This window comes from Triplophysa rosa, linkage group LG1 (assembly GCF_024868665.1).
Source record: "Triplophysa rosa linkage group LG1, Trosa_1v2, whole genome shotgun sequence".
NCBI classification, from domain to species: domain Eukaryota; kingdom Metazoa; phylum Chordata; class Actinopteri; order Cypriniformes; family Nemacheilidae; genus Triplophysa; species Triplophysa rosa.
In genome coordinates, this window is record NC_079890.1 from 12230909 (window position 1) to 12257809 (window position 26901).

General features: G+C 38.4%; 2 protein-coding genes, 1 non-coding gene and 1 pseudogene across 3 annotated transcripts; 3 read left to right on the top strand and 1 right to left on the bottom strand.

Annotated features, from left to right (window-relative positions):
• The first annotated feature begins 1029 nt into the window (after positions 1-1029).
• Positions 1030-2116, top strand: LOC130547231 (butyrophilin subfamily 2 member A1-like; annotated as a pseudogene).
• A 2457-nt stretch (positions 2117-4573) lies between these two features.
• Positions 4574-4692, top strand: LOC130563078 (5S ribosomal RNA). The gene has a single exon (XR_008964036.1). It is a non-coding gene; the product is annotated as a 5S ribosomal RNA (ribosomal RNA).
• An 8615-nt stretch (positions 4693-13307) lies between these two features.
• homezb (homeobox and leucine zipper encoding b) lies at positions 13308-23742 on the top strand. Its single transcript, XM_057341728.1, has 2 exons — positions 13308-14036; positions 19789-23742. The coding sequence occupies exons 1-2, from the start codon at positions 13728-13730 to the stop codon at positions 21655-21657; spliced, it is 2178 nt and encodes a 725-aa protein (XP_057197711.1). The 5' UTR covers positions 13308-13727; the 3' UTR covers positions 21658-23742.
• A 137-nt stretch (positions 23743-23879) lies between these two features.
• On the bottom strand, positions 23880-26394 carry cideb (cell death inducing DFFA like effector b). Its single transcript, XM_057341741.1, has 5 exons — positions 26091-26394; positions 25541-25655; positions 25048-25197; positions 24476-24669; positions 23880-24312 (listed from the first exon to the last, which is right to left on the bottom strand). Exons 1-5 carry the CDS (start codon positions 26117-26119, stop codon positions 24162-24164), a joined length of 639 nt encoding a protein of 212 aa, XP_057197724.1. The 5' UTR covers positions 26120-26394; the 3' UTR covers positions 23880-24161.
• Between the last annotated feature and the right edge of the window lie 507 nt (positions 26395-26901).

Consider the following 26901-nt stretch of genomic DNA (forward strand, 5'->3'; position numbering starts at 1 on the left):
TAAAAAGGCAGAAGATAGATGGGTTCCTATACTGTTTTAGGTCTTAACAAATATGTGTAACTTAAGTACAGTATCGGTATTGTCACGGATGTGGCAAAAGAACCCAAATGCAGGCAGGCAGTAAGGGGTTAACAGACAAGACTTTAACTAAATAAACAAATGACAAAACAAAAACCCACGATGGGGTGTAAACAAGAACAGGATAATAATAAGTAAAAGGGACGTAAACTAACTAAACACCAAACTAAACAACACTTGACATAGACTAAACTAAACACTTACTGAAACAGGGACGATAGACTCAGGCAACACAGGGACCATCAGGACACAGCACATACACACGCAATGACCGACACAGGACAATGACACATGAGGGTATTATATAGGGAAGACAGACAAAGGATAACGACACGGGGCAGGTGTGGGTAATTAAACACTCAGGGAAAGATAACGAGGAAACGAGATGGCGGGAACAGAGACAAGACACTGGAGAGAACGTATATTATTGTCAAAAGGACAATATGTTTCTCTCCACACATAACCAAAGGCTTTGTCATGACTCTGCTACAGGACCAAGAAAAACATGACTATGGAAGCAGAGCCATGACAGAAGCCCCCCCTTTAATGAGCACCTCCAGGTGCTCACCAAGGGGTAGACGGACGAGACAGGGCAGACTGAGACAGTGACATGAACAGACAAACCATGGAAAACAAAATCAGTGGCAGACAAGACAAAACAACAACAGGACTAGGGGCTCGTGGATTCTGTCACGGTCTGAGCAGAGGAACCCAAGCGCAGGCAGGCAGTGAAGGGGTTAACAGATATTTATTTTAAACAAAACAGAAAACAGAACAAAAACACCCACAATGGGGGAAAAAACAGAACTAAGAAATATATATGTATAAACCAAAAGACCTCCCACGAGGGGAACAAAATGAAAACATGAACAATAAACTAAACTAAAGGACACGACCAGACATCTTAAATAATACAAGGCACAAAACAGGACCACGGATGACAACACGAGCATGAACACAAACACCACGCAGTACACTCACATACATAGTACAATCCACGAGCACAAGACAAAGAAACAAGAGGGTATTTAAAGGGAAGACAAACGAGGGATAACGACACGGGGCAGGTGTGGGTAATCAAACACTTAGGGAAGGATAACGAGGAAACGAGATGGCGGGAACAGAGACGAGACACTGGAAAAACACATGAGAGGTAAAAACATAAACATCTCATGGTCTTCCCACATAAAACCCAAGGACTCTGCCCCGATCCCACCACACGACTAGAATTTCATAAACAAGACGGTGGGACCGTGACAGGTATACTGAGCTGAAGACACTTAACATTCAATATGGGTTTACACTTGCATTTCTGACTCTTATAGAGCTGTATCATTTGGTGGGACCTATCCTCTCTTTGTTGTTGCTGGTGATGATGCGGTTCTGCCTTGTTACATCAAACCCGACACAAGTGCTGTGGATATGAGAGTTGAGTGGTTTAAACTTGACCAGCAAGACTCAGTAATGTATTTGTATGAAGCTTGTGAAAACCGAACTACAGAGCAGAGCCAGTCCTACAGACGAAGAACAACATTGTTCCAACCAGAGCTACAGAAAGGAAACGCATCACTCAGCCTCTAAACATTCCAGGTCACTGATAACGGAACCTACAAATGTTTTATTCATAGGAATCCTGGTATGATGATATCACTGTTGATGTCATTGTTGAAGGTGAGCAAAGCAAACATGAGCATAATCAATTTAATTGCCACATGTGAGTGTGGTAGATACATTTCTTGTATTACTTTAATTGTTGTATCTTGGTTTTTGATTTAATTAAGGGACAACTAGTACAAAAGTACAAGAAAATCATTTCTTTATACCGGTAGTTGTAGGGACTCATTCGATGATCATTGTTGAGGAATTTGATCATTCGGGAGGACTTCATCTGCTGTATAAAAGTACAGGCTGGAACCCTGAACCTGAGCTTGTGTGGTTTGACAGTAAAGGAGATAGATGGATTTATGATGCTGGTTTAAAGTACAGAATTACCGTTTATAATAGTGACACCAAGTATCATTGCAGAGTCAAACTCAACTCAACTTTATTTATATAGCGCTTTTTACAATTTTCATTGTTGCAAAGCAGCTGTACATGAGACATATTGACTATAAGCAAAACAATTAAAGTTGTACCTGTAAAAACAAGAAAAAGGTGAAAACACAGAAGACAGACATACCCACATACAAAACACTCCACACACACACACCAACACACATAGACACACACACACGGACGCGGAGAGACACGGACGCGCACGCACACACACGTACACAGACGACAAGTACGCACACACACACGCACACAGACAAGTACGCACACACACACGCACACAGACAAGTACGCACACACACACACGCACGCACCAGTGGTGTAAAGTATTGGAGTAAATGTACTTAGTTACTTCTCTTAAGTATCTTTTTGGCTACTTAGTACAACTACAGAGTATTAAAGATATTATCAACTTTTACTCTCTACTTAACTACATTTTTGAACAAGTATATGTACTCTTTACTCCACTACATTTGTAATGACTAATGCAATTACACATTACATTTTGCATGGCACCTATCTTATAATTAATATTGCCATTTAGAGGGCAATGAAGGTACTACAATCTTGTGGATTTTGCCATAATTTACAAAAACTTGTCAACATGGCTTCTTTATATGAATTATTTCTGTTTTTCATAGACTCATTTCGATTATTAAATGATTCAGGGATCAGTGGACAGAACCGAAGCGCAGGCAGGTGAAGGGTAAAACACAGACTAAAACACAGAATAAAAGATACAAAACCAAAAAAAAACCTTGATGGGGAAGAACACACAGAAACTTCCCACAAGGGGGTATATTTGGAGTTATTTTCAGTTGTTGTTTGAGGAGTAGGACACGCTGTGAGCGTGCCTTCCCTTATTGTGCTAAATAAACGTTGACCTTCCTTCCTTCCTTCCTTCCTTCCTTCCTTCCTTCCTTCCTTCCTTCCTTCATCCCTCCCTTCCTTCCTCACTTCCTCCCTCCCTCCCTCCCTACAATTGGTTATCAACAGTCTTCAAAATTGTGTTTTGTGTTCTGCAGATGACAGCAAAGCATACAGGTTTGGAATGACATGAGGGTGAATAAAGGATGAAATGATTTTCATTTTTGAATGAACTTTCCCACAATGCTTGCTTAAAGGGATACTCCACCCAAAAATGAAAATTCTGTAATCATTTGCTCCCTTAAGTTGTTTCAAACCTGTATACATTTACTTGTTCTGATGAACACAAAGAAAGATATTTTGAAGAATGTAGGGAAGCAAACAGTTCTAGAGCACCTTTGACTACCGTTAGAATTTTTTCTACTCTGGTATAGCAATGACATCCCAGAAATGTCAGTTGCTAATATTTTTCTAAATATCTTTCTTTGTCTTCAACAGAACAAAGAAATGTATACAGGTTTGGAACAACTTTGGGGGGGGTTAATTCATGACAGAATTTTCATATTTAGTGGTGTATCCCTTTAAGCATCATTATTGCTCAACTTGTGTTGTGATGTGTTAATTCTTCATATATTTAACAAATGTATTGATAAGTATCGATGACTAACTGACATCAATACATTCTTTATTTTTTTTAACATAGAAAATTTTTAAATGACGTCAAACTGTAAAACTGATGGCCTTGAAGACAATGACTAAATCATAAGCTCAAAGTTTCACAAACACGGTTTGCGAGCCCCAAGAGGTTTATTGTGGTATTGGCCTACAGAAAGAAAAGTGCAAAGAGAAGTTTATCCACAATAAGCTGTAAGACAATGGACAATTTTTATCTTAATAATATTCATATTTGTATTATTTATGTAAGGGATAATGTACATGCAACCGGTTGTTATCGCAAGAATGATCAGTACCCGATTCGAAGTGGAGCGTCTTATCAGATCAGAATCAAGTATTCCAGAGCTGTGTAATACATTATTATTTACATTTACATTTAGTAATTTAGCAGATGCCTTTAGCCAAAGCGATTTACAAAGAGTTCAGGGAGCAATAAAGCGATATGTCATACAGGAGCAATAATACAATAGGTGCTAATACCAAGTAACTAGTTAAAAAAAGCCAGAAAAAATATTATATAATAGGCCTATAAATATTATTAAAATATAAATATTATACATATGTATATTGATTTGAGAAAAAAATAACAATTGCATGAGTTTCAAAAGGCTTGGATACTCAAATAATAAATAAATTACCATAGTAATATTGTTGGATTGATTGCCTTTTTCTCTTTCCACAGTTTATCTACAAATACTATGGATAAATGGTTGCAATAATGAGCACATCGTAAATGTATGGTTGATATGCTAAAGTTAAACCATATAACTGGGGAAACAAAAAGATTTTGTATTGATTTGTGCGTTCCACGCTGATGGAATAAAAATAAAGGTTTTACCACTTTAACACGTTCGTCGTATGCATTCTAGGGTTAAATAGTCCGCTGTTTACTGTTGTATTCGCTTACGGCCATACCACTCTGAACACGCCCGATCTCGTCCGATCTCGGAAGCTAAGCAGAGTCGGGCCTGGTTAGTACTTGGATGGGAGACCGCCTGGGAATACCAGGTGCTGTAAGCTTTTGGCTTTTTTTCATCATTTGACTAATGAACTTTGCCTTGGTTCAGTTTTTATCTTTACACTCATCCTTTTACACATATTGGTGAATTTTCTAGTGTTTTTGTTTGCGCCCTCTGTGCTTTAATTCTATGAGTGAAGATACATTTTCTCGTCATTTTCCGGTCTCCACTAGGGGGCGACAAAATGCTTAATTTCTTTGATTTGGATCAAATGAAGGGATAGTTCACCCAAAATGAAAACTGTCTTGATTAACTGACACTCGTGTAATTTCAAACCTGTACGACTTTCCTCTGCAGAACACAAAACATCTATTTTGAAGAAAGCTGATAACCAAACAACCTGGGACCCCATTAACTTCCATTGTATAGACACAAAACCACTGACATTAGTCAAAAGTTGATTACTTCAACAAATACAATAAAATAAAACAAAACAAAACAAAATGAGAATGAAAATACAAAAAAAAAGGTTACACTGTGGCACTTATGTGGTCTTACTTTAATAAAATCACCCGCTAGGAACCATTTCTTTGCAGTTATATCTAGACACCCTTTTGCCATGTCAACATAGCACTGGTAATAATTGAAATAACTTTACATATATAGAATTAGCAAGAGAGTTTATCACACTCAAGGTCAATTGGTGTATGTTTGTGTATACTTCTGAAACATTATGTTATTTATAGATTGGCCCCATTCACTTTAATTGTAGGTGCGTACTGTAATGGTAATTTTAAATAAATGGCACATACTAATTATTATGGTTCAAGAACCAACATGCATTTACATTAATAGTAACCACAAAAAAATATAGGCCTACAACGAATGATCATACAAACTCATGCAGAAAAGGTAGCACATATAAACAACGTGAATTATGCTAAAATTGAACTAATTTCACAATCCAAAATTCAAAGTCATCTGAAATGTAACCAGTTTGATATTAGACAAACAATTTAAAAACATTTCTGCTTCATTGGATAGCTGGATTATTGTCTCAAAAATATGACTAAGAAAAGCATTCATTTTTGTATGAATTTCTATTTACTACTGAGCGCACAGAGTATGTGTGTACATGAATTGTCCTAAGTCACATTTTCTTGACTCATTAATTGATTCCTGTATGCACTGTTTTGTGGATTGCACGTTTTAGGTTCCACAGTGACAAAGGGATAAAGCCTGTGACCAAAATAATGTGCTTTTAGCTTGAGAAGTAAAAAAACTTTTGGTCAGCTTGCTTCTGCTGTAAAAGGCTAGTAGCTGAGTGGTACAGTCCCAGATCACTTCTACCTTCCATGGATAAGTGACATGAAATGTATAATGCACTAGACATACCTGAGTATTATACTTTCTTTTACCATCACGAGTAGTGTTCTCCATAAATTTTGTTTGTAAAGATGAGAGTGTTTCATTTTTTATTTTTAGTCGATATACTTTAGTATAATCCCCTCTGGTGGTGTTTTCATCACATATGCCGGTCCAGTCAAAGTGCTCAGAGAGCCAGACGATCCAGTGAAGATTCGTTGTATTTCTCTGCAGGCAACAAATAGTTTGGGTCTGGAGTGAAGCTGTTGGACCCTGGCTGTGGTGTAAGACTGAACAAGGGTGGTTCAGTCGCATGGGTCTGCTTTAAGGCTCTAGAAATCTCAGCCAGCTGTGAGGCTATAGAAAGTTGGTTACCCTGTGAGGTTAAATATGTCTGGGTTTGCTGTGTGGTTCTGAAACCTTATTCGGTTCCTTGCGGTTAGTAGATGCAGGGGACTAAAACACAGTTCTACAGTCTTCGGACAGAAGTCTGAGAGTCTTTGGGTCAAAGGTCAACTCTGAGAATGAATTTGTCTCATCCTGAGGGTTTTGTTGGTTCTCTGGATCAACAAAAGCAAGGAACTGACTCACAAGTCTGAGCACCTGCTCCTCAATAATCTGTCCATGCTTCCTGATCTCTTCAATAAAGTTACTGCAATCAGTTTCATACTCTAAACCTCGTCTCAGATCCATCACACAAGCCTCCTCTATAGAGCTTTATGTACTCCAGCAAACTTTTGCAAAAAGATCAATTCATCTTCCATTAGAGCGGAACGGATAGCCTGCTGGTCAGTCTAAAGAGCTCCAAGTTTGGCTGAAACGAACTCTCTACACTTACATTACATTACATTTATTTATTTATTTGGCAGACGCTTTTATCCAAAGCGATTTACAAGTAGGAGAGCATATAAACATTTTGTCAACACTAAACAGTACCTTACACTTGCTAAAACCAGATCTCTCAGGGCTGACCAACACAGTTCTCCAGGGTCTGTCTTTGGGCCGTATACCAACTCTCAAGATCCTTGGACTTAGAGATGGGCAGATGAAGCCCTGTGAAGCTTTTGAGGCTTTTTCCTGATTGTACCAAAAAATGATTCAAAGCTTCAAAGCCTGAAAGACAGACCCTACCAGTGACATCTATTGGTCAGCTGCAATTATAGAAGCCACTTTCTAATGATTCACATCTTGTTGATTCCAGTTAACACAAAAGCAATACTCAGCAATACCAGCTGTATCTTCAGTCTGAGAATCATTGTCCACACATGAAAGCGTTACAACGTTTTGAAATGTCACTTTACTAGTAAAATGTTTAAAATATGTTGCAATATGCAATTCAGTGGATACCTCTTATGGTGGAACTGATTATAAGGACATCCCTGGATTTAGATTTTCTGATTTGCATTAAGAGCATTTTGCGTCTCCTTATAATGAATGAAGGCACGGCAAAGATTTGAATCATTCACATCGCTTCAGGTGTTTAATTGTGACGTATGAAGCCTCAAACGTCATCGGTCACGTGATCACATACATTTGATACAAGCCTCAACACAGTTTCGAACCAGTCTGCTTCAATAGAGTAAAACAGGCTTCGAAGCCTTAGTGTCAAACATCCCATCTCTACTTGGACTGTTTCTGTCTCTCAGTCAGTGTCTTCATCTTTACTCTCAGATTTTCTGCCAGCTCTTTATGAGCAGGCTGTAGTGTCATGGTGACGATGTCCTTCTTCAATAGCACAAGACATGCATGCATACTAATACATGATCATCTAGGCAGTAGTATTCCACAAGCTTGCTGTGAGCTGAGCATCTGCTGACCTTTTGACCAGAGGAAGCTAGCGACACAGGCTTGGTTACAGGATGGGTCTGCAGCACTGGAGAGGTCAGGTGGGTTTGCAGGTGTTCAGCACACATGGAGACTTCACATTTCAGGCAGGTCTTCAGTGCCGGAGATTTAACCCCCACACATACGTCACAGGTCACAGATGAGGCTTCCTTGGACACTGCACACTTGTTCAACATTCTTGTCCATTTCTCTTTCTAAGAGCAGAGAGCAACCATTGACTGCTGTTACTGTGTTTTATGGCACAGGTTAATGTATTACTCATGGACACAGAGAAGTTATGATGGTTTTGTGACCTTTAATCTTTAAAATGCTTACTAAGAAAGGCAAATATTTAGCATGTATGTATTTTATAGCATTAATAGTGCATTAGTACTATTTAGTCAGTGCGAGATTTCTATTGAAAACCCTTAATATGTAAACGTACTCCGTCAGCACATTACCGTCTTCACCATTGATTTTCAACAGGGGGGCCCAGGCCCACAAGGGGACCCCAGCTGACTTCCAAGGGGGCCTCAGTGTAGTGCCTGAGACCGACCAGACACACAATAGTTATATTTCTTAAATATAACAACAACACCCCTCACCCAACCAGCAAGCTAGTCGCCAGGGGGTCTACCCCCAATCTGCAACTAACACTAGGCGCAGGACCAGATCTCTGGCGACCATAGCAACCCACACCAAACCATCAAGATAAGAGTATTTTACGACTGAATGGAATGTAGGGAGATGAACTCTCTTTACTCACTTTGGGGACAGACATACAATCCTAAACACATCTCTATAGAAATGTACATATATTCATTTATAACCTTTCCATGTATTGATGTTCTTGTTTTTATGTCTTAAACATTAATCCAAAGTACACAGTAAAAAGAAAAAGTGCCTCAAATATCCTGTTGTGTACTCAAAGAACCTTAAACTGTATTTTAAGTGCTCCAAAGCTCTTTTTCTCAATAAAAGGGTTATTGGTGGAACCATCTATAGTCTTTGTGCTTCTTCCAGGAACCTAGAAGATTCTTGAATAACCCCATATTCAGTTGTGAAGTTCTGGTTCTGGAAAAGTCGCCTTTTCACTACACTGGGACCTCAAAGTGCTTTGCAGGTTATTGAAGGAACTCAAATTCTAAAAAATGGTTCTTGTAAGATCTGTAAACTTGTAAGTGGTTCCTGGAGAATCTCTCTTGTACAAGACAGTATCTAGAGGAACCCCTTATAATTCTGCATGAAATAGGGATTTTTAGTGTCTGATCATTTTGATGTTTTATGAGAATAAGAATAGTCCAAAGTTTGGTTTTTGGCCCCTGCTAAGTGAACACACATTTTAAAATCATGCACATGATTAGAAAAGGCTAAATGTTATTTAGAAAAATTTCAGCAAGCGTTTTGATTATTTTATATTTCTTACTATTTGTATTATATGATTAATTATATTAATATATTATAAATAAACATTTTTATTCTATAAGTAGATCCTAAGTCACTGAAATCTTTTGAAAATGTAAACGTTGTGCTTTCCATCCAAACAAACTGCAGCTGCTCTGTGTGTTTATTGTGCAGTCTCGCCCTCCACAGTACTGTGGCGCTGTTGGCCCAGTGTCGCAGCGTCAATACATGTGCCATGTGGCGCTTTCGTTAGTATGTGTGTTTAACTTTTTCCAGCTCTGCGCAGACCGATCACCTTATGACAAAGAGCATACGGACTTAGAATAACATCTCTAAAGCATACAGAGCAGTCAGTTCACAAATAGCTCTCACTGTGCTTTGATGTCGCCGATCCGTCTGCGATCAAACATCAGTGGCACGAGTGTTCACCGGTATTGTTCCGCTCGCGCGACAGGCGGGAATACTCTGACCTGACACGTCTAATTGTATGGCCGCTTTTGGCTGTTTAAACCATTTATTTACACAGTGTAGGCAGCGCATGTTTTAGCCGAGATGCTAACTAATATAAGTTAAGATGAAGCTTGTGGGGCTAACGTTAAATGCGTAACGTTAGTGTTAATGACAAACAATGACTTTTAGCCACTTTTAGCTATTATGTTCACTTTTAGTGAATGTATAGCTCTTTTTTTAACTTATTGATGTTTGTGTTGAATGGTTTTCCCACCCATGTTACATAAATTGTCTGTAATTAAATATTTTTATGATTCAGTTCTGTTTTTATCCTTTTAACTCAGAATTTTCAGTATTTTCCAGTTGAGCAGCAAAAAAATGTAAGTATTATATTTATTGTGATATTTTCATTATTATGTTATTTGTTATATTTGCACATGTAAAAATACTCATTGACAATGGAAAATCTGAATAAAGTGGATTATTACAGTTGTTGCTATAAATAGCCTATTGTACTCCTTAACCATAGACCAAAACAGTGACTTCCAGGCATTGTAATATTTTGTGTATTGTTACATTTGTAAACCAATTTGTGATGTGCTAAATTGAATGTTTTATGAGACGTTATCTAAATCCCTCTTTTTGGTCTCCATGACTTATTCGCAGGGGCAACCAAGGCCAACAGACCCGGCCCACCCTGATGCTCATCCTTGCACTGCCTGGGACAACTAAGGCCAACAGGCGCAGCTCCTGTTCTCTTTTTGCCATAAATACATATCTACTGTAGCAATGCAAAATTGTGAAATGTACTATAGAAATAATTTTTACTTTGACTACATGGATCCTCACACCACCTGGTAATAGCAGGAAACCCATTTGGAGAGAACAGCATTGTTTTCTCTAGCTCGCAAGGATTTGCTTTTTGGCTAATTACAACTTTACCATGGGTGTAGGCCTTGCTATGAGAGACTACTTTTTTGCTGGACTTTTTTACAATTGTACATTTGTACAAAGTACCTGAAATATTTCTGTATGTACAGTATATTTAAAATTAAGGCAAATTATTTGGTTAGTTTTGTTAAGATAAAGACTTTATTTATAACAATATCACCAACACAATATTAATTATACATGTGATTTCATGAATTTAGAATGATAATGTTCAATATTGAACATTCTGTAAATATTTATTTAATGTAAATTGTTGTTGTTTATCAATAAACTGTTGTATTTGATTTAGTATTTCTGCTTATTAAAATATTGTGAATAGCAAATATAAACTGTGAAATGGTGCCTTGAAGCACGCAAGATGGTTCCAGACCATTTTAATGAAAGGGATCCCCAAGAAGCCTTGAGGGTTCCTCAGAGAACCGCCCCCCTTCATTAAGCGTTGCCTTGAGTTTCCCCTGAGGGTTCTGCCGGTGTGGCAATGTGAAGAACCCCAAATGGTTCCTCAAAGTACCTTTAGTTTTTACAGTGTAGTTTGAATGAATGTGTGTATAACTACTAAAATTATTAGATTTGTAGTAACTCATTTAACCACGATGATATGTAGATCATGTTTGGTGTCTATGAGCTGCATTTGTGATTTCCTTAATGTTAATGTTTGTTGTGTCTTGGTAACTCTTTTCATATTAGTTTTATTAAACTCTTAGAAGTTTTCTTAGCGAACATCCAATCAGCTTCCACATGCAAAACACCATGTGGAAGACAAAGACAGTTAACTTTCCCTCCAAAGGTGCCATCTCCTGATTGGGTCAGTCACATCTGTAGGATGTGACATCCTTACAGTTTAAAGGACCACAAGAAGAGTCTCTTAGTGTTCGAGATGTTCGACAGGTTCGTTCTTTCTCTCCTCTCTCTTCTTGCATTTTGCTTTTCTTTTTGTCCGGGTACTGTCCGTGCCACATCTACAAGGGTAGAACTATCTCTAAAGGATGGACTAGAAGGATACTTCACCTTTGACCCCTAAGTTTGTGCCAGGCTGCGGCCTCGTCTTTCCAGTTACAGATCCTCTGCATAAAACTGGTTCTCTTTGATCACTTCCAGCCAAGATCCACTGGAGCCTCAACAAACTGCATCAGGACACTTTCTTTCTTTTAATGGGCAAGACATGCAAGTATCATACTTAGTCTTATTAATGGATGCATAGAGCATCATTAATCCTTTTAACAAAGGTGCTTTACAAGAAGAAACTGATGTTTTGTTCAGGCTATTGATCTTCTGAATATCAAATACTGCCATAAATCCATGCTCTGTTCTTCTCTCTGCTTCAACTTCAGCCTTCTTCCAATGCTAAACGGTATGTGTGAGTATGTTAGATTAGTATGTGTCTAGTCTAGGTAATAAAGTCCTGTTTTATTTCACACGTGACGTTGTTTGTAGTTCATGCTCATAATCCAGAGTCCCTAAACATGCAGATTCTTGCTACCTGCTCGTAATGCTAAGTGATTTCCCCAAATCATGAATTTGATCCAGATAAGTATAATTGATCATAATCAATTAAATTCATCCCAATTTGGGCTGATATTTGTTTCCCTTACAAAGGGTGGTGGAGAATATATTACTTATAATTGTGATCAAAGCTCATGATAATTCTTACAAATTAGGTGAAGAATAGTGTTTAAATAATACTGTTCCTCATTGAATCCCCTACACTTTCTAAGAGCAGAGAGCAACCATTGACTGCTGTTACTGTGTTTTATGGCACAGGATAATGTATTACTCATGGACACAGAGAAGTTTATGATGGTTTTGTGACCTTTAATCTTTAAAATGCTTACTAAGACAGACAAATATTTAGCATGTATGTATTTTATAGCATTAATAGTGCATTAGTACTATTTATTCTGTGCGAGATTTCTATTGAAAACCCTTAATATGTAAACATGTACTCCGTCAGCACATTACCATCTACACCAGTGGTTTTCAACAGGGGGGGCCAGGCCCACAAGGGGACCCCAGCTGACTTCCAAGGGGGCCTCAAGATGACTACTATTTTTAAATTAGACAAAATGAACATTGCAATACATTTTAAAATTCAAGATATTTCTTATTTTTTGGCCATTTCTATAATGAATAAACATTTTACAGTTAATGTCAAGCTCTAAAATATTTTATTGGGTAGAAATTTTGAGTTTTGTGGGTGGGAGGGGGGCCTTTGAATATTGTTGAACACAGTGGGGGGCCTTGGAGTCAAAAAGGTTGAGAAGAGAACCCTGATCTACACCATTACATAAAGCACTACTAATGTTTGTGCTTCCATTGTCTGGAAAAGCTCAGCCATTCTTTAAAATGTTCTTCAGAATATACTATTTCTGTTTTACTTTTCTTTTCATTTATAGTGCAAGGGACTAGTTGTGTATGAGAGCTCTTCATCACCAGTAAAAGAAAAATGAATGAAATTATGTAAAAAAAAACAATTGTGATGTACAGACAGTAATCGAGCAAACGAAAAGTGGAATTTTTTGGAAATATTTACTATATTGTATGTCATTTACTCACCCCTCTGAATGGTCCTAAATCTAAATGTGAAAGAATTTTATGAGGGAAACATTTTAGTATATTCTTTTCTAGTGCCTTGCAGAGTGTCACGGTGCTTTTATTTTGAAGGAAAACAACTCCAGCTTCACTTTCCAAGGATGCGACAAACCAAACCTGTGTGATAGCTTTCAGCTGTACGACTCAACGGCGAGAGCGATTGTCAAGGAATTAAATTATTGAATGCATTATTGCTCAAGTCACCGTCTTTCTTAAAGAAAAATAAATCGGGCTAAAAACGAGCAGGTTGTTTTACTTTTAAATGCGAGGGTGTAAAATCAACACGACAAGCTCTTGCGTTAGCTCGCTTGCTAGTCAGCCTTTGTTCCACATTCAGACCAGCATGGCCATGATTTAGGATTTAACTTTAAACTCTGTTTAACTGTTCTGTCAAATGAAACTCGTTGCGGCTTTTGTTGCATTTTGTTTCAAGTGAAATCTTGCAGGAAGATATTAGATTATCGTTGTGTGTTTATATGAATAGCGTATCGGCTCAGTCGTGCACAGCTTGCGATGGAGCGATGCGCGGCTCCGCGGCCCAAGAGCACTTCCCCACCGGACCCGGTGACAAGTACTGGGAGCGCAGCGGAGACCGGGGGAGACGCCGATGTTTACGAGTGTCGGATTTGTGGTTATAAAGTGACAAACGTTAAATGTCTCAGTCAGCATCTACAAGCCGCTCACCCAGTTACCAGCCTTCCTGACTCGAGCTCGCTGGGAAACAAGAGATGTGAGAGACAAGAGGCGTGTGGAGGAGGTGTGGGCGATGATGGGAAAACATCCTCCTTGAATGGCGATTTGGCGAGTCCTGTTAAGGAAAAAGTAAGTTATGAGTTCCCGTTAAGCGCTGAACAGTTGCATGCATTTGGTGCCCTTGGCAATTTTATGGCCAAAGGAGTGTGCAGCAATTAATTTGGATTACACATGTATGTGGTTTGGATTATTATGACTACATAAAATTATGCGTTTCAGATGAAGGATTCCATGCATAGTTTCTTCCATTCAGGCTAGATACATTACATTTACATTTATGCATTTGGCAGACGCTTTTATCCAAAGCGACTTGCGTTGCGTTGTACTATACAGGTGCTGGTCATATCATTAGAATATCATCAAAAAATTGATTTATTTCACTAATTCCATTCAAAAAGTGAAACTTGTATATTATATTCATTCATTACACACAGACTGATATATTTCAAATGTTTATTTCTTTTAATTTGATGATTATAACTGACAACTAATGAAAATCCCAAATTCAGTATCTCAGAAAATTAGAATATTACTTAAGACCAATACAAAGAAACGATTTTTAGAAATCTTGGCCAACTGAAAAGTATGAACATGAAAAGTATGAGCATGTACAGCACTCAATACTTAGTTGGGGCTCCTTTTGCCTGAATTACTGCAGCAATGCGGCGTGGCATGAGTCGATCAGTCTGTGGCACTGCTCAGGTGTTATGAGAGTCCAGGTTGCTCTGATAGTGGCCTTCAGCTCTTCTGCATTGTTGGGTCTGGCATATCGCATCTTCCTCTTCACAATACCCCATAGATTTTCTATGGGGTTAAGGTCAGGCGAGTTTGCTGGCCAATTAAGAACAGGGATACCATGGTGCTTAAACCAGGTACTGGTAGCTTTGGCACTGTGTGCAGGTGCCAAGTCCTGTTGGAAAATGAAATCTGCATCTCCATAAAGTTGGTCAGCAGCAGGAAGCATGAAGTGCTCTAAAACTTCCTGGTATACGGCTGCGTTGACCTTGGACCTCAGAAAACACAGTGGACCAACACCAGCAGATGACATGGCACCCCAAACCATCACTGACTGTGGAAACTTTACACTGGACCTCAAGCAACGGGGATTCTGTGCCTCTCCTCTCTTCCTCCAGACTCTGGGACCCTGATTTCCAAAGGAAATGCAAAATTTACTTTCATCAGAGAACATAAGTTTGGACCACTCAGCAGCAGTCCAGTCCTTTTTGTCTTTAGCCCAGGCGAGACGCTTCTGATGCTTCCTGCTGCTGACCAACTTTATGGAGATGCAGATTTCATTTTCCAACAGGACTTGGCACCTGCACACAGTGCCAAAGCTACCAGAACCTGGTTTAAGGACCATGGTATCCCTGTTCTTAACTGGCCAGCAAACTCGCCTGACCTTAACCCCATAGAAAATCTATGGGGTATTGTGAAGAGGAAGATGCGATATGCCAGACCCAACAATGCAGAAGAGCTGAAGGCCACTATCAGAGCAACCTGGGCTCTCATAACACCTGAGCAGTGCCACAGACTGATCGACTCCATGCCACGCCGCATTGCTGCAGTAATTCAGGCAAAAGGAGCCCCAACTAAGTATTGAGTGCTGTACATGCTCATACTTTTCATGTTCATACTTTTCAGTTGGCCAAGATTTCTAAGAATCCTTTCTTTGTATTGGTCTTAAGTAATATTCTAATTTTCTGAGATACTGAATTTGGGATTTTCATTAGTTGTCAGTTATAATCATAAAATTAAAAGAAATAAACACTTGAAATATTTCAGTCTGTGTGTAATGAATGAATATAATATACAAGTTTCACTTTTTGAATGGAATTAGTGAAATAAATCAACTTTTTGATGATATTCTAATTATATGATCAGCACCTGTACATTTGTTTCTAAGTATGTGCAATTCCCTGGGATCGAAGCCATGACCTTGGCATTGCTAGCACCATGTTCTAACCACTGAGCCACAGGAAAGCTGTTAAGGGCTGTCAATATGGACTATTTTGGTAGTTGACTAATCTTAAATGTTTTAATGATTAATCTAATCGGTTTTAAAACATGTAAACAAAATGTTTAGAAAATATAAAAAAAACTATACAATACCTGAATACCATTGCAGACATAACATGCCAAGAGTGGATATTTACAAATTCTAGAATCTATAGACGCCTTTACTGTTAGTAAACATTGTGACACGTTTTTGTGTGCGGAGCTTAGGTGGAGGCAGAAAGAGCCCCTGACCGCATTACTAATGCTAGCACGTTTTGTTTGTTAGCTTGCTTTTTGACAATGACTAGAAAAAAATCAGATAAAAGTTTAACATCTAAGGTCACTCACTGTCTAGGATTGCGATTGTTTTTGAAAAAGTTAACTTTAACACCAGGAACGTGGCCGATCTGTACGCGCTCAAATGGATCCAGAGACAAACTGACAGGATTACTTCCAGTTAAGTGGCCTGACATCTACACCTACCAGACAGAGAAACCAAGTGTGTATAGTAAAAATAAAATGAGAGCGTATCTATAGATGCCTGCGTGTACTAACACTGGCAAACATCAGCAAATGCATTTACTTGAACACAAACCTGACCCATAACATGAGCGTTCTCACTAGCTACGTTAACATGGACCAATGTAATCCGATTAAAAATCCAATCCGGATGAAAATGCTCCATATAAACATTTATATTTTCGGATTTGGGCATACGTGAGATATTTTTAGACGCATACCCAAATCATAATCCACACCTACTGAATTTTGTTGTGTTTAATCTTAAGTGTTATGAAGTGAAACTTCTGTTCAGTCCGCTTGTTTTATTGTGTTTAACTACAGCTGTCATGTAACAGGTGTTTTTGTTAGGCAATGACAGCAGGTATGTGTTAGAATATCAAATTGGAGACTGTATTCTGTCGATTGTGGCACTAAACAACACAACGAGATGATATTTTAAACTCCTTATGTAGCCGAATCTGTGCTGATTTGTATTGGCCACCCCCAGCTTTCCCTTTGTTTTGCCTCCAGCTAATGCCATGACGTAAGCGTGACGTCGGCGCAAAAGGGGTCTATAGACAGTTTCATCTTAACAACATAAACAAACGTTACTGCACATTAGGGCTGGGCGATGTGTTTAAAAAAAATCCATAATTGACTTTAAAATCGTCGCGATATCCGATAATATCAGGTGTGTTTGACTTCATGCAACGTTGTGCAGACAATCGGCATACTGACCGAACAAAACAGCGTTTCCAAAATTCTGTCACTGTTACTGACTGCCTGGGCATATGAACATGAACGTTCACATTAAGGCCTACATCGCATGATAATGTTATAACGCGTATTTTCCATTATTATGGATTATCGTCTGGTATCTGTTAGGGATGTGCGAGACTAATCGACTAGTCGTTTAAGCTCCTACTAGTCGACATTGAAAACAAAAGTCGATTACGCGAAAAAATACACAAAATTTTATTTAAATGACTTCCATTTTAATGTTTCGTTTAAAAAAACGTTTAAATCACTTACTAAAAGAATATGTTTGATAAAATAATTATTAATAGTCTTTAAAAGTGTATCAGGAACAAAATGTTTTCATTTTAGGTCAGATCAAGCATGCGTTTCTATTGTGCCAATTTTAGCATGCTCGGAAATGACCACTTGATTGGGCTGTTTTGAAGGAGGAAAACGGGTAGCTTTTACGCAAACTATGTCATATCAAAGTGGCATAACAATTTCACTGGAGCCATGCATAACCATACTGTATCGTGTTCTTTTTGGCACGATGTGGAAAAGCGCGGAATGCAGGCATAAAACAGATAATGATCTAAAGCTACATACAGTTATGTTAACAATTACTTAATAATAATTATCAATATGTTCATATTTAAAATGCATGAAAGACGCATTTACGTTATTTGATGGCATAATGAGCTGTAAATGCGGTGAATGCATCTTGAGCACACTCAATAAAACTGAGATGAGAATGTCTCAGCTTCTAGATTCACATAACTTTGAAATTTCTTTGATTATAATGTTTATCACAAAAAAAGCGCTTGAATAAACATGATCGCTTCGCACTGCTATCTGCGTGTCCTTGCAGAGTTTGCGCAGATTCCTCAGACAGAGTTATTGTTCACAAACATTGAGCCGACTTTCATCCGAGCATAATGCTTGCATTTCCTCAACAAGAACATGTAAAATAATATTAACATCATAATCACATGCAGACTCGAGTGTTTAGCCTATGTGTGTTCTATAAATTAGCTAATTTGGGCAGTATGCTTTATTAGCGGCTTTTTCATTCGTTCTGCGTGAGATCAAATGTGTTCTGTACTTTTTGTCCATTGTTTTCTATTCACTTTTTTGTTTACACACAGGTTGCTCTTCTTTATAAATAATAAAACATGATATAATGTAGGCTATCTTGTTGATATTCTATAGGCCTACCCTAATTAGTTAATATATTTTTTCAATCAACATCATTTAAATAAACAAATAATGAAACATTCGTTTTTAAGCTTTAATTAATTGTTGTTAAATAGTTTAAGTTTCATGACTTAAGTGTAATAGACATACTTTTACTAAAATTTTATATAAAAGTTCAATTAAATTATAGTAATCAAATTAGAGTCCGAAAAAACAGACTTATAGGAGAAAATAAAATGGATTTTGTATAGGCTACATATTTTAAGCCCAGGCACAGACCAGCCAAAGCAAACAAATGTCACTTCTTGCAGCCGCAAAAACGATCCAGTCAGGGTTGGCTCATCAGCAAATGCAGAAATATTAATGATCATAACTTAAGGAAAGTGGAACACATATGCCTGTTTTGGCTACATTAAATATTGGATATGAACAGTTTGATTAATAGACTACATTCTTTAGTCTTTAAAATGTATTACATAGGCCCTATACGCAAAGTTTTTGGACCGCCTTCTGGGCCATTCTTAGTTTTAGACTAGTCGACTACACGGTTACAAAACTGTAGTTTATACAACTGTCAAATTAGTCGTAGAGCACATCCCTAGTATTTGTCTGTTGTAATCGACATCGGGATATTTGCGAGACATTGGCGATATACGATAACATCGTCGCATCGTCCAGCCCTACTGCGCATGCACACTTTTGTGACCCCAATTTAACTTCCGGTACACATTCACAAATTAAGTGCCTGTAGATTATTTCTGATAACAATCAAAAGAAACTGAGAAGAATCGTTACTTGGCTAAACTTGTCTCTCCAATATTTTGAATTTAGACTTTTTGATACCAAGCTCAACCGCTAGATGTCAATGAACCATAGAGTTTGTTTAAATGCGACCAAATACTGGACCCATTCAACAAATTGTTAATTTAATAAAATGAACATGAAACAAAATTTAACAAATCGTTTATTTCAATTATTATACAGTAAAATAATACAAATTAATATTAACATAAATTAAAATAAAATATAGAGAGTTATATTATTAGACACTAGCCAAACACAAACCAGAAGTTAACTGGGGGTCAGGCGCGCACGCGTCCGATGAGATGGTCTAAACGTTAAATTTTTCTGTTTGTTATTTTACTGTTTTGGTGAGTTTAATACTAAAATGTGTGTAAAAATAATAATAGCAAAAGTGACGTTTTGACTAGTTATGTATGTGCAGTGCAAATTTGAGTGCAGTAATAAATATTATATATATTCTTTAGTCATATTTATTTTAGTTCAGAAATAGTTTGTTCATAGTTTGTGTTTGGCTTTAGTTGTAATAGTGAGAAAATGCATGTTGCATCAGTGCATTTTGTATTCATACATCTGTTTCTCATTTCTTAAGCCGGTCACCCCTGAGCGATCTGAATCTCCTTCACTTCACACCCCTGAAGAATCAAATGAGACCTCATCCTCCACAGCGACTCAGGAACAGGAAGAGAGGATGGAAGTTTCGCCTGTTCCCAAAGCCACGCAGAGCTCATCCCTGCTGTTATCACAGGAGAAGTCCCACTGCTCTTCAGGGTCTAAGCACACATGTGACAAGAGGCTTACTGTACCATCTGGTTCATCCATCCATAACCCGACTAACCTGGTCTGTCTGCCATTGGTCTCAGAGGGACTGAAGCTTATTTGGGTGCGCTCAGAACAGATCCAACAGTTGGATGAAGTATCTGATCTTGTCGAAGCGTTTAACGCATTTCCCTACCCCACATCGCAGGAGGCGAGCGCTCTAGCTCGCAAGTGTGCGTTACCACCAGACCGAGTGAAAACGTGGTTCATGATGCAACGGGTACGCTACGGAATCAGCTGGGGTGAAGACGACATCCAAGAAACCCGACGCAAGCTGTGCCACATTCAGAAGGGAACAGAACCCGAGGAATGTGAGGAAGTCAACGATGAGGAGCAAGAGAGAAGGAGCTTAGATGAAATGCAGCAGGTTTTTAAACAGCCTCCTGTTGCAGAGGCCCGTATGGAGCAGAGAGAGCACACACCTAAACCGAACCACACTGTTCCACTGCACACAATCAGTGACCAATGCCGCTTTGATGTCAGCCAGAATAATATTGACTCGCAATCTAACAATCATGGTCAGCAGTTACTTAGTTCAAATGTAGTCTTCAGCAATGGTCTTGAACCTTTATCCCAAGCTCTTCAGATGAATTCCTATTTGCACAGTGAACGTAAAAACGTACCTCCTCACAATATTGGAGTCCCGGTTTTTGATGCCTATAGACAAACACCGAACATGATTATGAATGACCAACACACAGCAGCTCAATATCATTCAGGACCAAACCCTCTACCCCAGTCCTTCCAAAGCTTTTCAGGGAAAAAATCTAAAGCTCAACTGATGGCCTTGCGCCGCAGTTTCGTACGGAAGTCTTGGCCCTCTGACGCCGAAGTCCAGCACCTCCAGAGAACGACTGGACTCAGTTGCCGTGAAATTCGGAAATGGTTTGCCGACAGCCGGTACCAGCTTCGCAGAAATGGCCGCGCTTGGCTGGCCAAGCTCGCAAAGCACAATCGCTCATTGCAGCAAGCTCAACAAGACTCCCTGGGTCAGCTGGATAATGACAGTCTACCAAGTGGCAGTTTGTATAGCAACAATGAGGTTGATAACCCTGAGGCACAATTTGAGGTAGATGTGGATGATAGTGAAGGGGCAGTCAACCAATCGAATGAGAGCAGACAGGAAATAAGTGACGAAGGTGAGTTGGATGACAACAAAAGTTCCATTCAACAGTACTCTGCGGACCGCTCCACCTCTCCTCCTCCTCTGTCTTTTGCACGCGGCCGAGTAGAACCAAGCGTGCGACTACGTAAGAAAACAAGAGAACAGTTGGAAATTTTGAGACAAAACTTCCTTCGCTGCCAATGGCCCACAAATGACGACTACTTGATTCTTCAGCAGAAGACGGGCCTGACAAAGACAGAGATTATTCAGTGGTACGGAGATACCCGTTATCACGTCAAACACAATCAGATGCGCTGGATGACTTCACAGGAGAGACAACGCATCATTGCCGCCGTAACTCAACAGCAGAAAAGGAGCGGGAAGTACTCACGGGGCAGACTCTTACTGGAGGGCATGGGCTCAGGGTTGGGTTTGGGAGATTCTGCTTTTGTTAATGGAAGCGGTAGTGATAAGCCAACATCATGGAATGAACTTTTTAGCGGAAGTACCCCAGTTCTGCCCGAGGGCAAGCTTTGACCTGAGAAGCAAAGTCAGTTTGTAAAGGCATTTGTAGCTGTGCAGATAGGTGGAAACTGAATTCCACATCACTGCCAAAGAAAGTTTTTCCCTCTTAACCGTCTTGTTATCTCCACCCATAATGCTATGATCCAGGGCCTTGTAGAACCTCTCTCACAACTTTGTTATGCAATATGTATCGCTAAGCATCTTACTTGAATCAAAAATATTTAGTATTAGGTTATGTACCTAAAGTGATTAATACAATATGATGTGCAGCAAGGCACTGAGTTACTGTAAAATGTATTATCTTGTTTAATTAGAGTTGTATTAAATTGTGATTCTCGGTGTGATTCAACAGAGCGAGTGCATGTTTGTTTGCCATTTCTATGTTTAAGGTGCACTTTGAGCTTGGATACAGTGGCAAGAAAAAGTATGTGAACCTTTTGGAATTTCATTGTTTTTTTAATAAATTTGTGATGGATGAAGATCAGATCACATTTTAAGTCAAGGGTATTGACAAACATAATGTGTCTAAAAATAATAACACAAAAAAATCTGATCTTTCATGTCTTTATTGAACACACTCATTCAACATTCAAAATGGCAGTGGAAAAAGTAAGTGAACCCTTAGAATTACTAGAACTGGTTGACCCCCCTTGGCAGCAATAACCTCAACCAGGCGCTTCCTGTAGCTGTGGATCAGACCTGCACATCGTTGAGGAGGAATTTTAGCCCATTCTTCCTGGCAGAACTGCTTTAGCTCTGTCATATTCTTTGGACGTTTCATGTGTATGGCCCTCTTCAAGTCAACCCATAGCATCTGTATTGGGTTGAGGTCTGGGCTCTGACTTGGCCACTCCAAAAGGCGGATTTTGTTTTTCTGAAGCCATTCTGTTGTGGACTTGCTCCGGTGTTTTGGGTCGTTGTCCTGTTGCATCACCTACCTTCTACACAGTTTCAGCTGACATACAGACATTCTCACATTATCCTGAAAAATTGTCTGATATACTTGGGAATTCATCTTCCCCTCAATGATTCCAAGCTGGCCAGGCCCTGATGCAGCAAAGCAGGCCCAAATCATGATGTTTCCTCCACCATACTTTACAGTTGGGATGATGTTTTCATGATGATATGCCGTGCTCTTTCTACGCCAGATGTAGTGCTGTGTGTTTTTCCAAATAGTTCAATCTTAGCTTCATCAGTACACAAAACATTTTGCCAATACCGCTGTGGAGTGCCAATGTGCTCTTTTGCAAACTTCAGGCGTGCAGCAATGTTCTTTTAGTAAGCAGTGGCTTCTTTCATGGTGTCCTGCCGTGGATACCCTGCTTGTTCAGTGTTTTACGTATTGTAGACTCATGAACAGAGATGTTAGCAAGTTCCAATGATGCCTACAAATCTTTGGCTGTCATTCGGGGTTGTTTCTTTACCTCATTGATGAGTCTTCGTTGTGCTCTTGCTGTCATTTTGACTGGGTGCCTCTACTTCTTGGTAGAGTAGCAACAGTCCCAATGATACTCCAGGTGTGCTAAAAGCTGACTCCAATTAGCTTTTTTAGGTCATTAACTCAAGGGTTCACATATTTTTTCCACAAGCACTACAAGGTTTTTTGGTTGTTCTCAATAAAGCCATGAACGATAAAAAAAATGTTGTGTTATTATTTTAAACACATTTTATTTGTCAATTCCCTTGACTTAGATGAAGATCAGATCACATTTTATGACAAATTTATTCAGAAAACCATGAAATTCCAAAAGGTTCACATACTTTTTCTTGCCACTGTATGTAGATGTTTGCTTTTATAAAGGGTCAGTTATATTTAAGGTTTTTTAGCATAACTCCAAAGCTTTAGATCCACAGTGCTCTCCACATGTTTCCAATAAGGTTCTGTTTTAGGAAACAGCCAGGTGAAATGATGTACTAATTTATTTACTCGGGTTATCTTTCCCCCAAACATGACAACCTTTGGTTTTTTTTAATTGAAAGAAAACACATGAGTTGTATTAAATAAAACGTTTATTAGTCTATGTATGCATTAAGTGAGCTGACTAGAGACTGTCCTTTTTGTGCTCAAGCATTTTCTACAGACTTGGTTTTAATAAATTGATTTTAAAAACATTTCTATTTTAATTTTATACATTCATTATTTCTACAGGTTCAATGTCATAAACACATCATTTTTTAAATTTACATTATCACACAATAGGCTATCATATAAAACGGTAAACAAAATATAGTGGGGTAACAACAATTTACAAAAAGAGTTAAAACCTTAGAATCGGTTTCTGCTAAAATTGGTTAAGCCTGGACTAAAATGTAAACAAATAACTCTTAATATTCCTGCTAGAAATTATGGTCATTTTCCATTAAAACTCCCCATAAGCAAAGAGACCGCTTACAAATAGAACAGCACAAGCATAAATATGTAAAGAAATATCTCCACTGACTTGCATTTCTTCTTCAGTCTCTCCATTTACAATGTTATTTATCTCGGTTTTGTCTATTAAATGACATATCTCAGCTTAATGCCAGTACTCTGTGTTGCTGACAGATTTGCTTTGTTGAGCTTCAAGAAAATCCGCGCCCTGGATAACACGGCGAATCACTTTAGCAGATGAGATCAACAAGTATCCAGCAGCATTTAGGAGAGTAGATAGGACTTTGAGGGCCTCCCTGAAACAAAAAGAAAGCGAGGATAAAATACAAAATAGCTTGATAAAGTAATTTTGTACAAAGAAGTTAAAGTTTATAATAGAATAAACCCGTTTATGACCAAAACTGTACACCCTACTTTCAGAATATCCATCTGCACGGCAGTACAAAGACAATGACTTGCCTCAGGAATTTCTTTGGACCCAGGCATTGAAAATCAGCACTAACAGAGTACAACCCTTGATATGTGGCTTTCACATTCAATGAGCCAAATACATCTTTGGGGCTCTTCTTATAAAGATCAAAGGTGACTTGAGCAATGTCTCTTCCTGTCCTTGGCTTGTTGTCCCCTGGTTTATGACCGCCCCTTTGGTGCAACTAGGAGCAATAGAAGAGATTGGTGGAAAAAAAATGGTCTAGTACAATCAAATGGACATTACAGTGTTTGGACTCTTTAATGATCATCTAAAAAAAATGTTGGTTTCAATACATAATGTTTCACAACATCCACGATCAATATAAAAATAATACACGTGTAAGACGCTAGTGCCTAATCCCAATATGACGCTAAAAGCACAGCACACGTCATACTTGCACAATGCATCATATTCAACACCCAGTTACAGTTGCTTGTTTGCGTGATGTGAGATGTCTTTAAATGCTGGTGATATTCCCATCATCCTACAGCTCATTTACAGTAGTCAATCAAATATGTCCAGATGTCACATATGAATTCTATAAGAAATAAATACATACAGGATGATGTTTCCAGGTCTCTCCAGGTTTTAGTCCCATGAAAACAGTGTTGTCTGGCAGGGCCATGAAAAACTCATCTGAGTCGAGCTCCGTCCCATCCTCCTCACACACCAAAGTCAGTAGAGTAGACATCAAGAGAGCCTGGGCTGCCTGAAGTACAAATGAACCAGAAATAGTCATAGTATTTCCTTATAAAAGTGTCCCATGTTTATTGTTACCACAAATGCTTATTATGTATAAAATTGTATTCTTTTGCTGTTTAGTATATTTAAGAAAAGTATTCTGCACGTCTGAAGGACAAGGATGTGAATATTGGACAGGGCAGACAGATTGATTAACAGAAGAATGAAAGATGCCATGTACTTTAAATGTCCATCATTACTTTGACCATAATTCACAGCGTCACTGCAGAGTTTCCCACAGAAATGTACACGTATTTTGTTATTCATGCTGATGAACAATGAACTTCAAACCTTACATCACATTTCCTTACCCTTTCTTTTAGCTCCTCTAAAGTTCCTGCAGTGACCCATTTTTTAGTCTCTCTGTTCCAGGAACACACTCTGAACGGACGCTGAGGAGCAGCCCAAACACGTCTAGCCACTGACCTGAATAAAAAACAGAGACTGACTGAGGGGACTTGGTTGGTTTTGTTTGAGTCGGGGTAAAAAAAATGAGATTTTCAAAAAAAGATCACTTAATATATTCCAGATCTGCTCTAAAATAGTAGCACATACAGCATGTGAATTACAGCTGCAATCGCACTGTATGCTATTTAGATAGTCTTATCTGAAGAGCTATTGATGGAAACAAATAGATTGTGAAAGAGCAGCTGAAGTCCAATGTTTTAAGACTATGGATGAACATTGACAAAACCATTTATACAAAAGTATATACATAATAAATAAATGTATTACTTCTAATAACTTGATTTTAATTCAGATCATTTGTATACATTTTATTATTTTTATAAATAGGCAGGTTAACAGCATACTTCTGAGGATAAATAAATACCAGTAATACTGGTATGTCTATGTACTTACTTTAAAAGAGAGGATGTTGTTTCCATCATGGTGTCTGCTATTGTCCACTTCTACTGCCCGTCTACTTTCAGTTGTTTACTGTCCTATCTAAAACGACTGTATGAAGTATACTGGTGGTACTGAGTCACAGCAGGTGGAGAATATCTTTTTGAAAAAAAAGTGACCTGTTGTTGTGGCCAAGTGGACTTTGACTTTGATGGATGAGTAGTATGATAGTGTGTCATTGGGCAAGGTCTCTTCTGTAAGAGCGAAGGTGTGAATGAAGTGAGTGTGTCTAGTCGACTGCAAAAAGAATCGGTTCAGCAGCTTCGGTCACTGTCTGATTCAGCTCCAGGTTCTGTATTCATCCTTTGTGTCTTCTTAAGATGTAATTTTATTACCTTGTTTTTTTGTTAACTCTGGCAAGTCTGTACGTTTGTATTTATTTTTATTTTATTTTTTATATTTTTTATTGTGGTTAATTATAAGTGTAATACTTGAAAATGAATAATAATACAAATAAAAAAATATCATTATATCAGAAGGTGCGGTGGGCAATGGGGATAGAAGACTATTGACTCTTTTTAGTTTTATGCTTAAGCCAAATAATTTATTTACAAAAAACTTTATCATTGTATTAAAGTGAAAATGTCAAGATCGATTGTCCTTTATATTAATCAGTCATAATTTGTGTAAATATAATTACCCTATGTTTTACAAGATTCGCTCTTTCTTTTAATAACAGAAAACTAGTCTGAAATGGACTTTTGAAATCAACGCCTAAAATAGGCTGCACTTAAAAGCACCCCGAAATCACAATTACTTGAGAAGA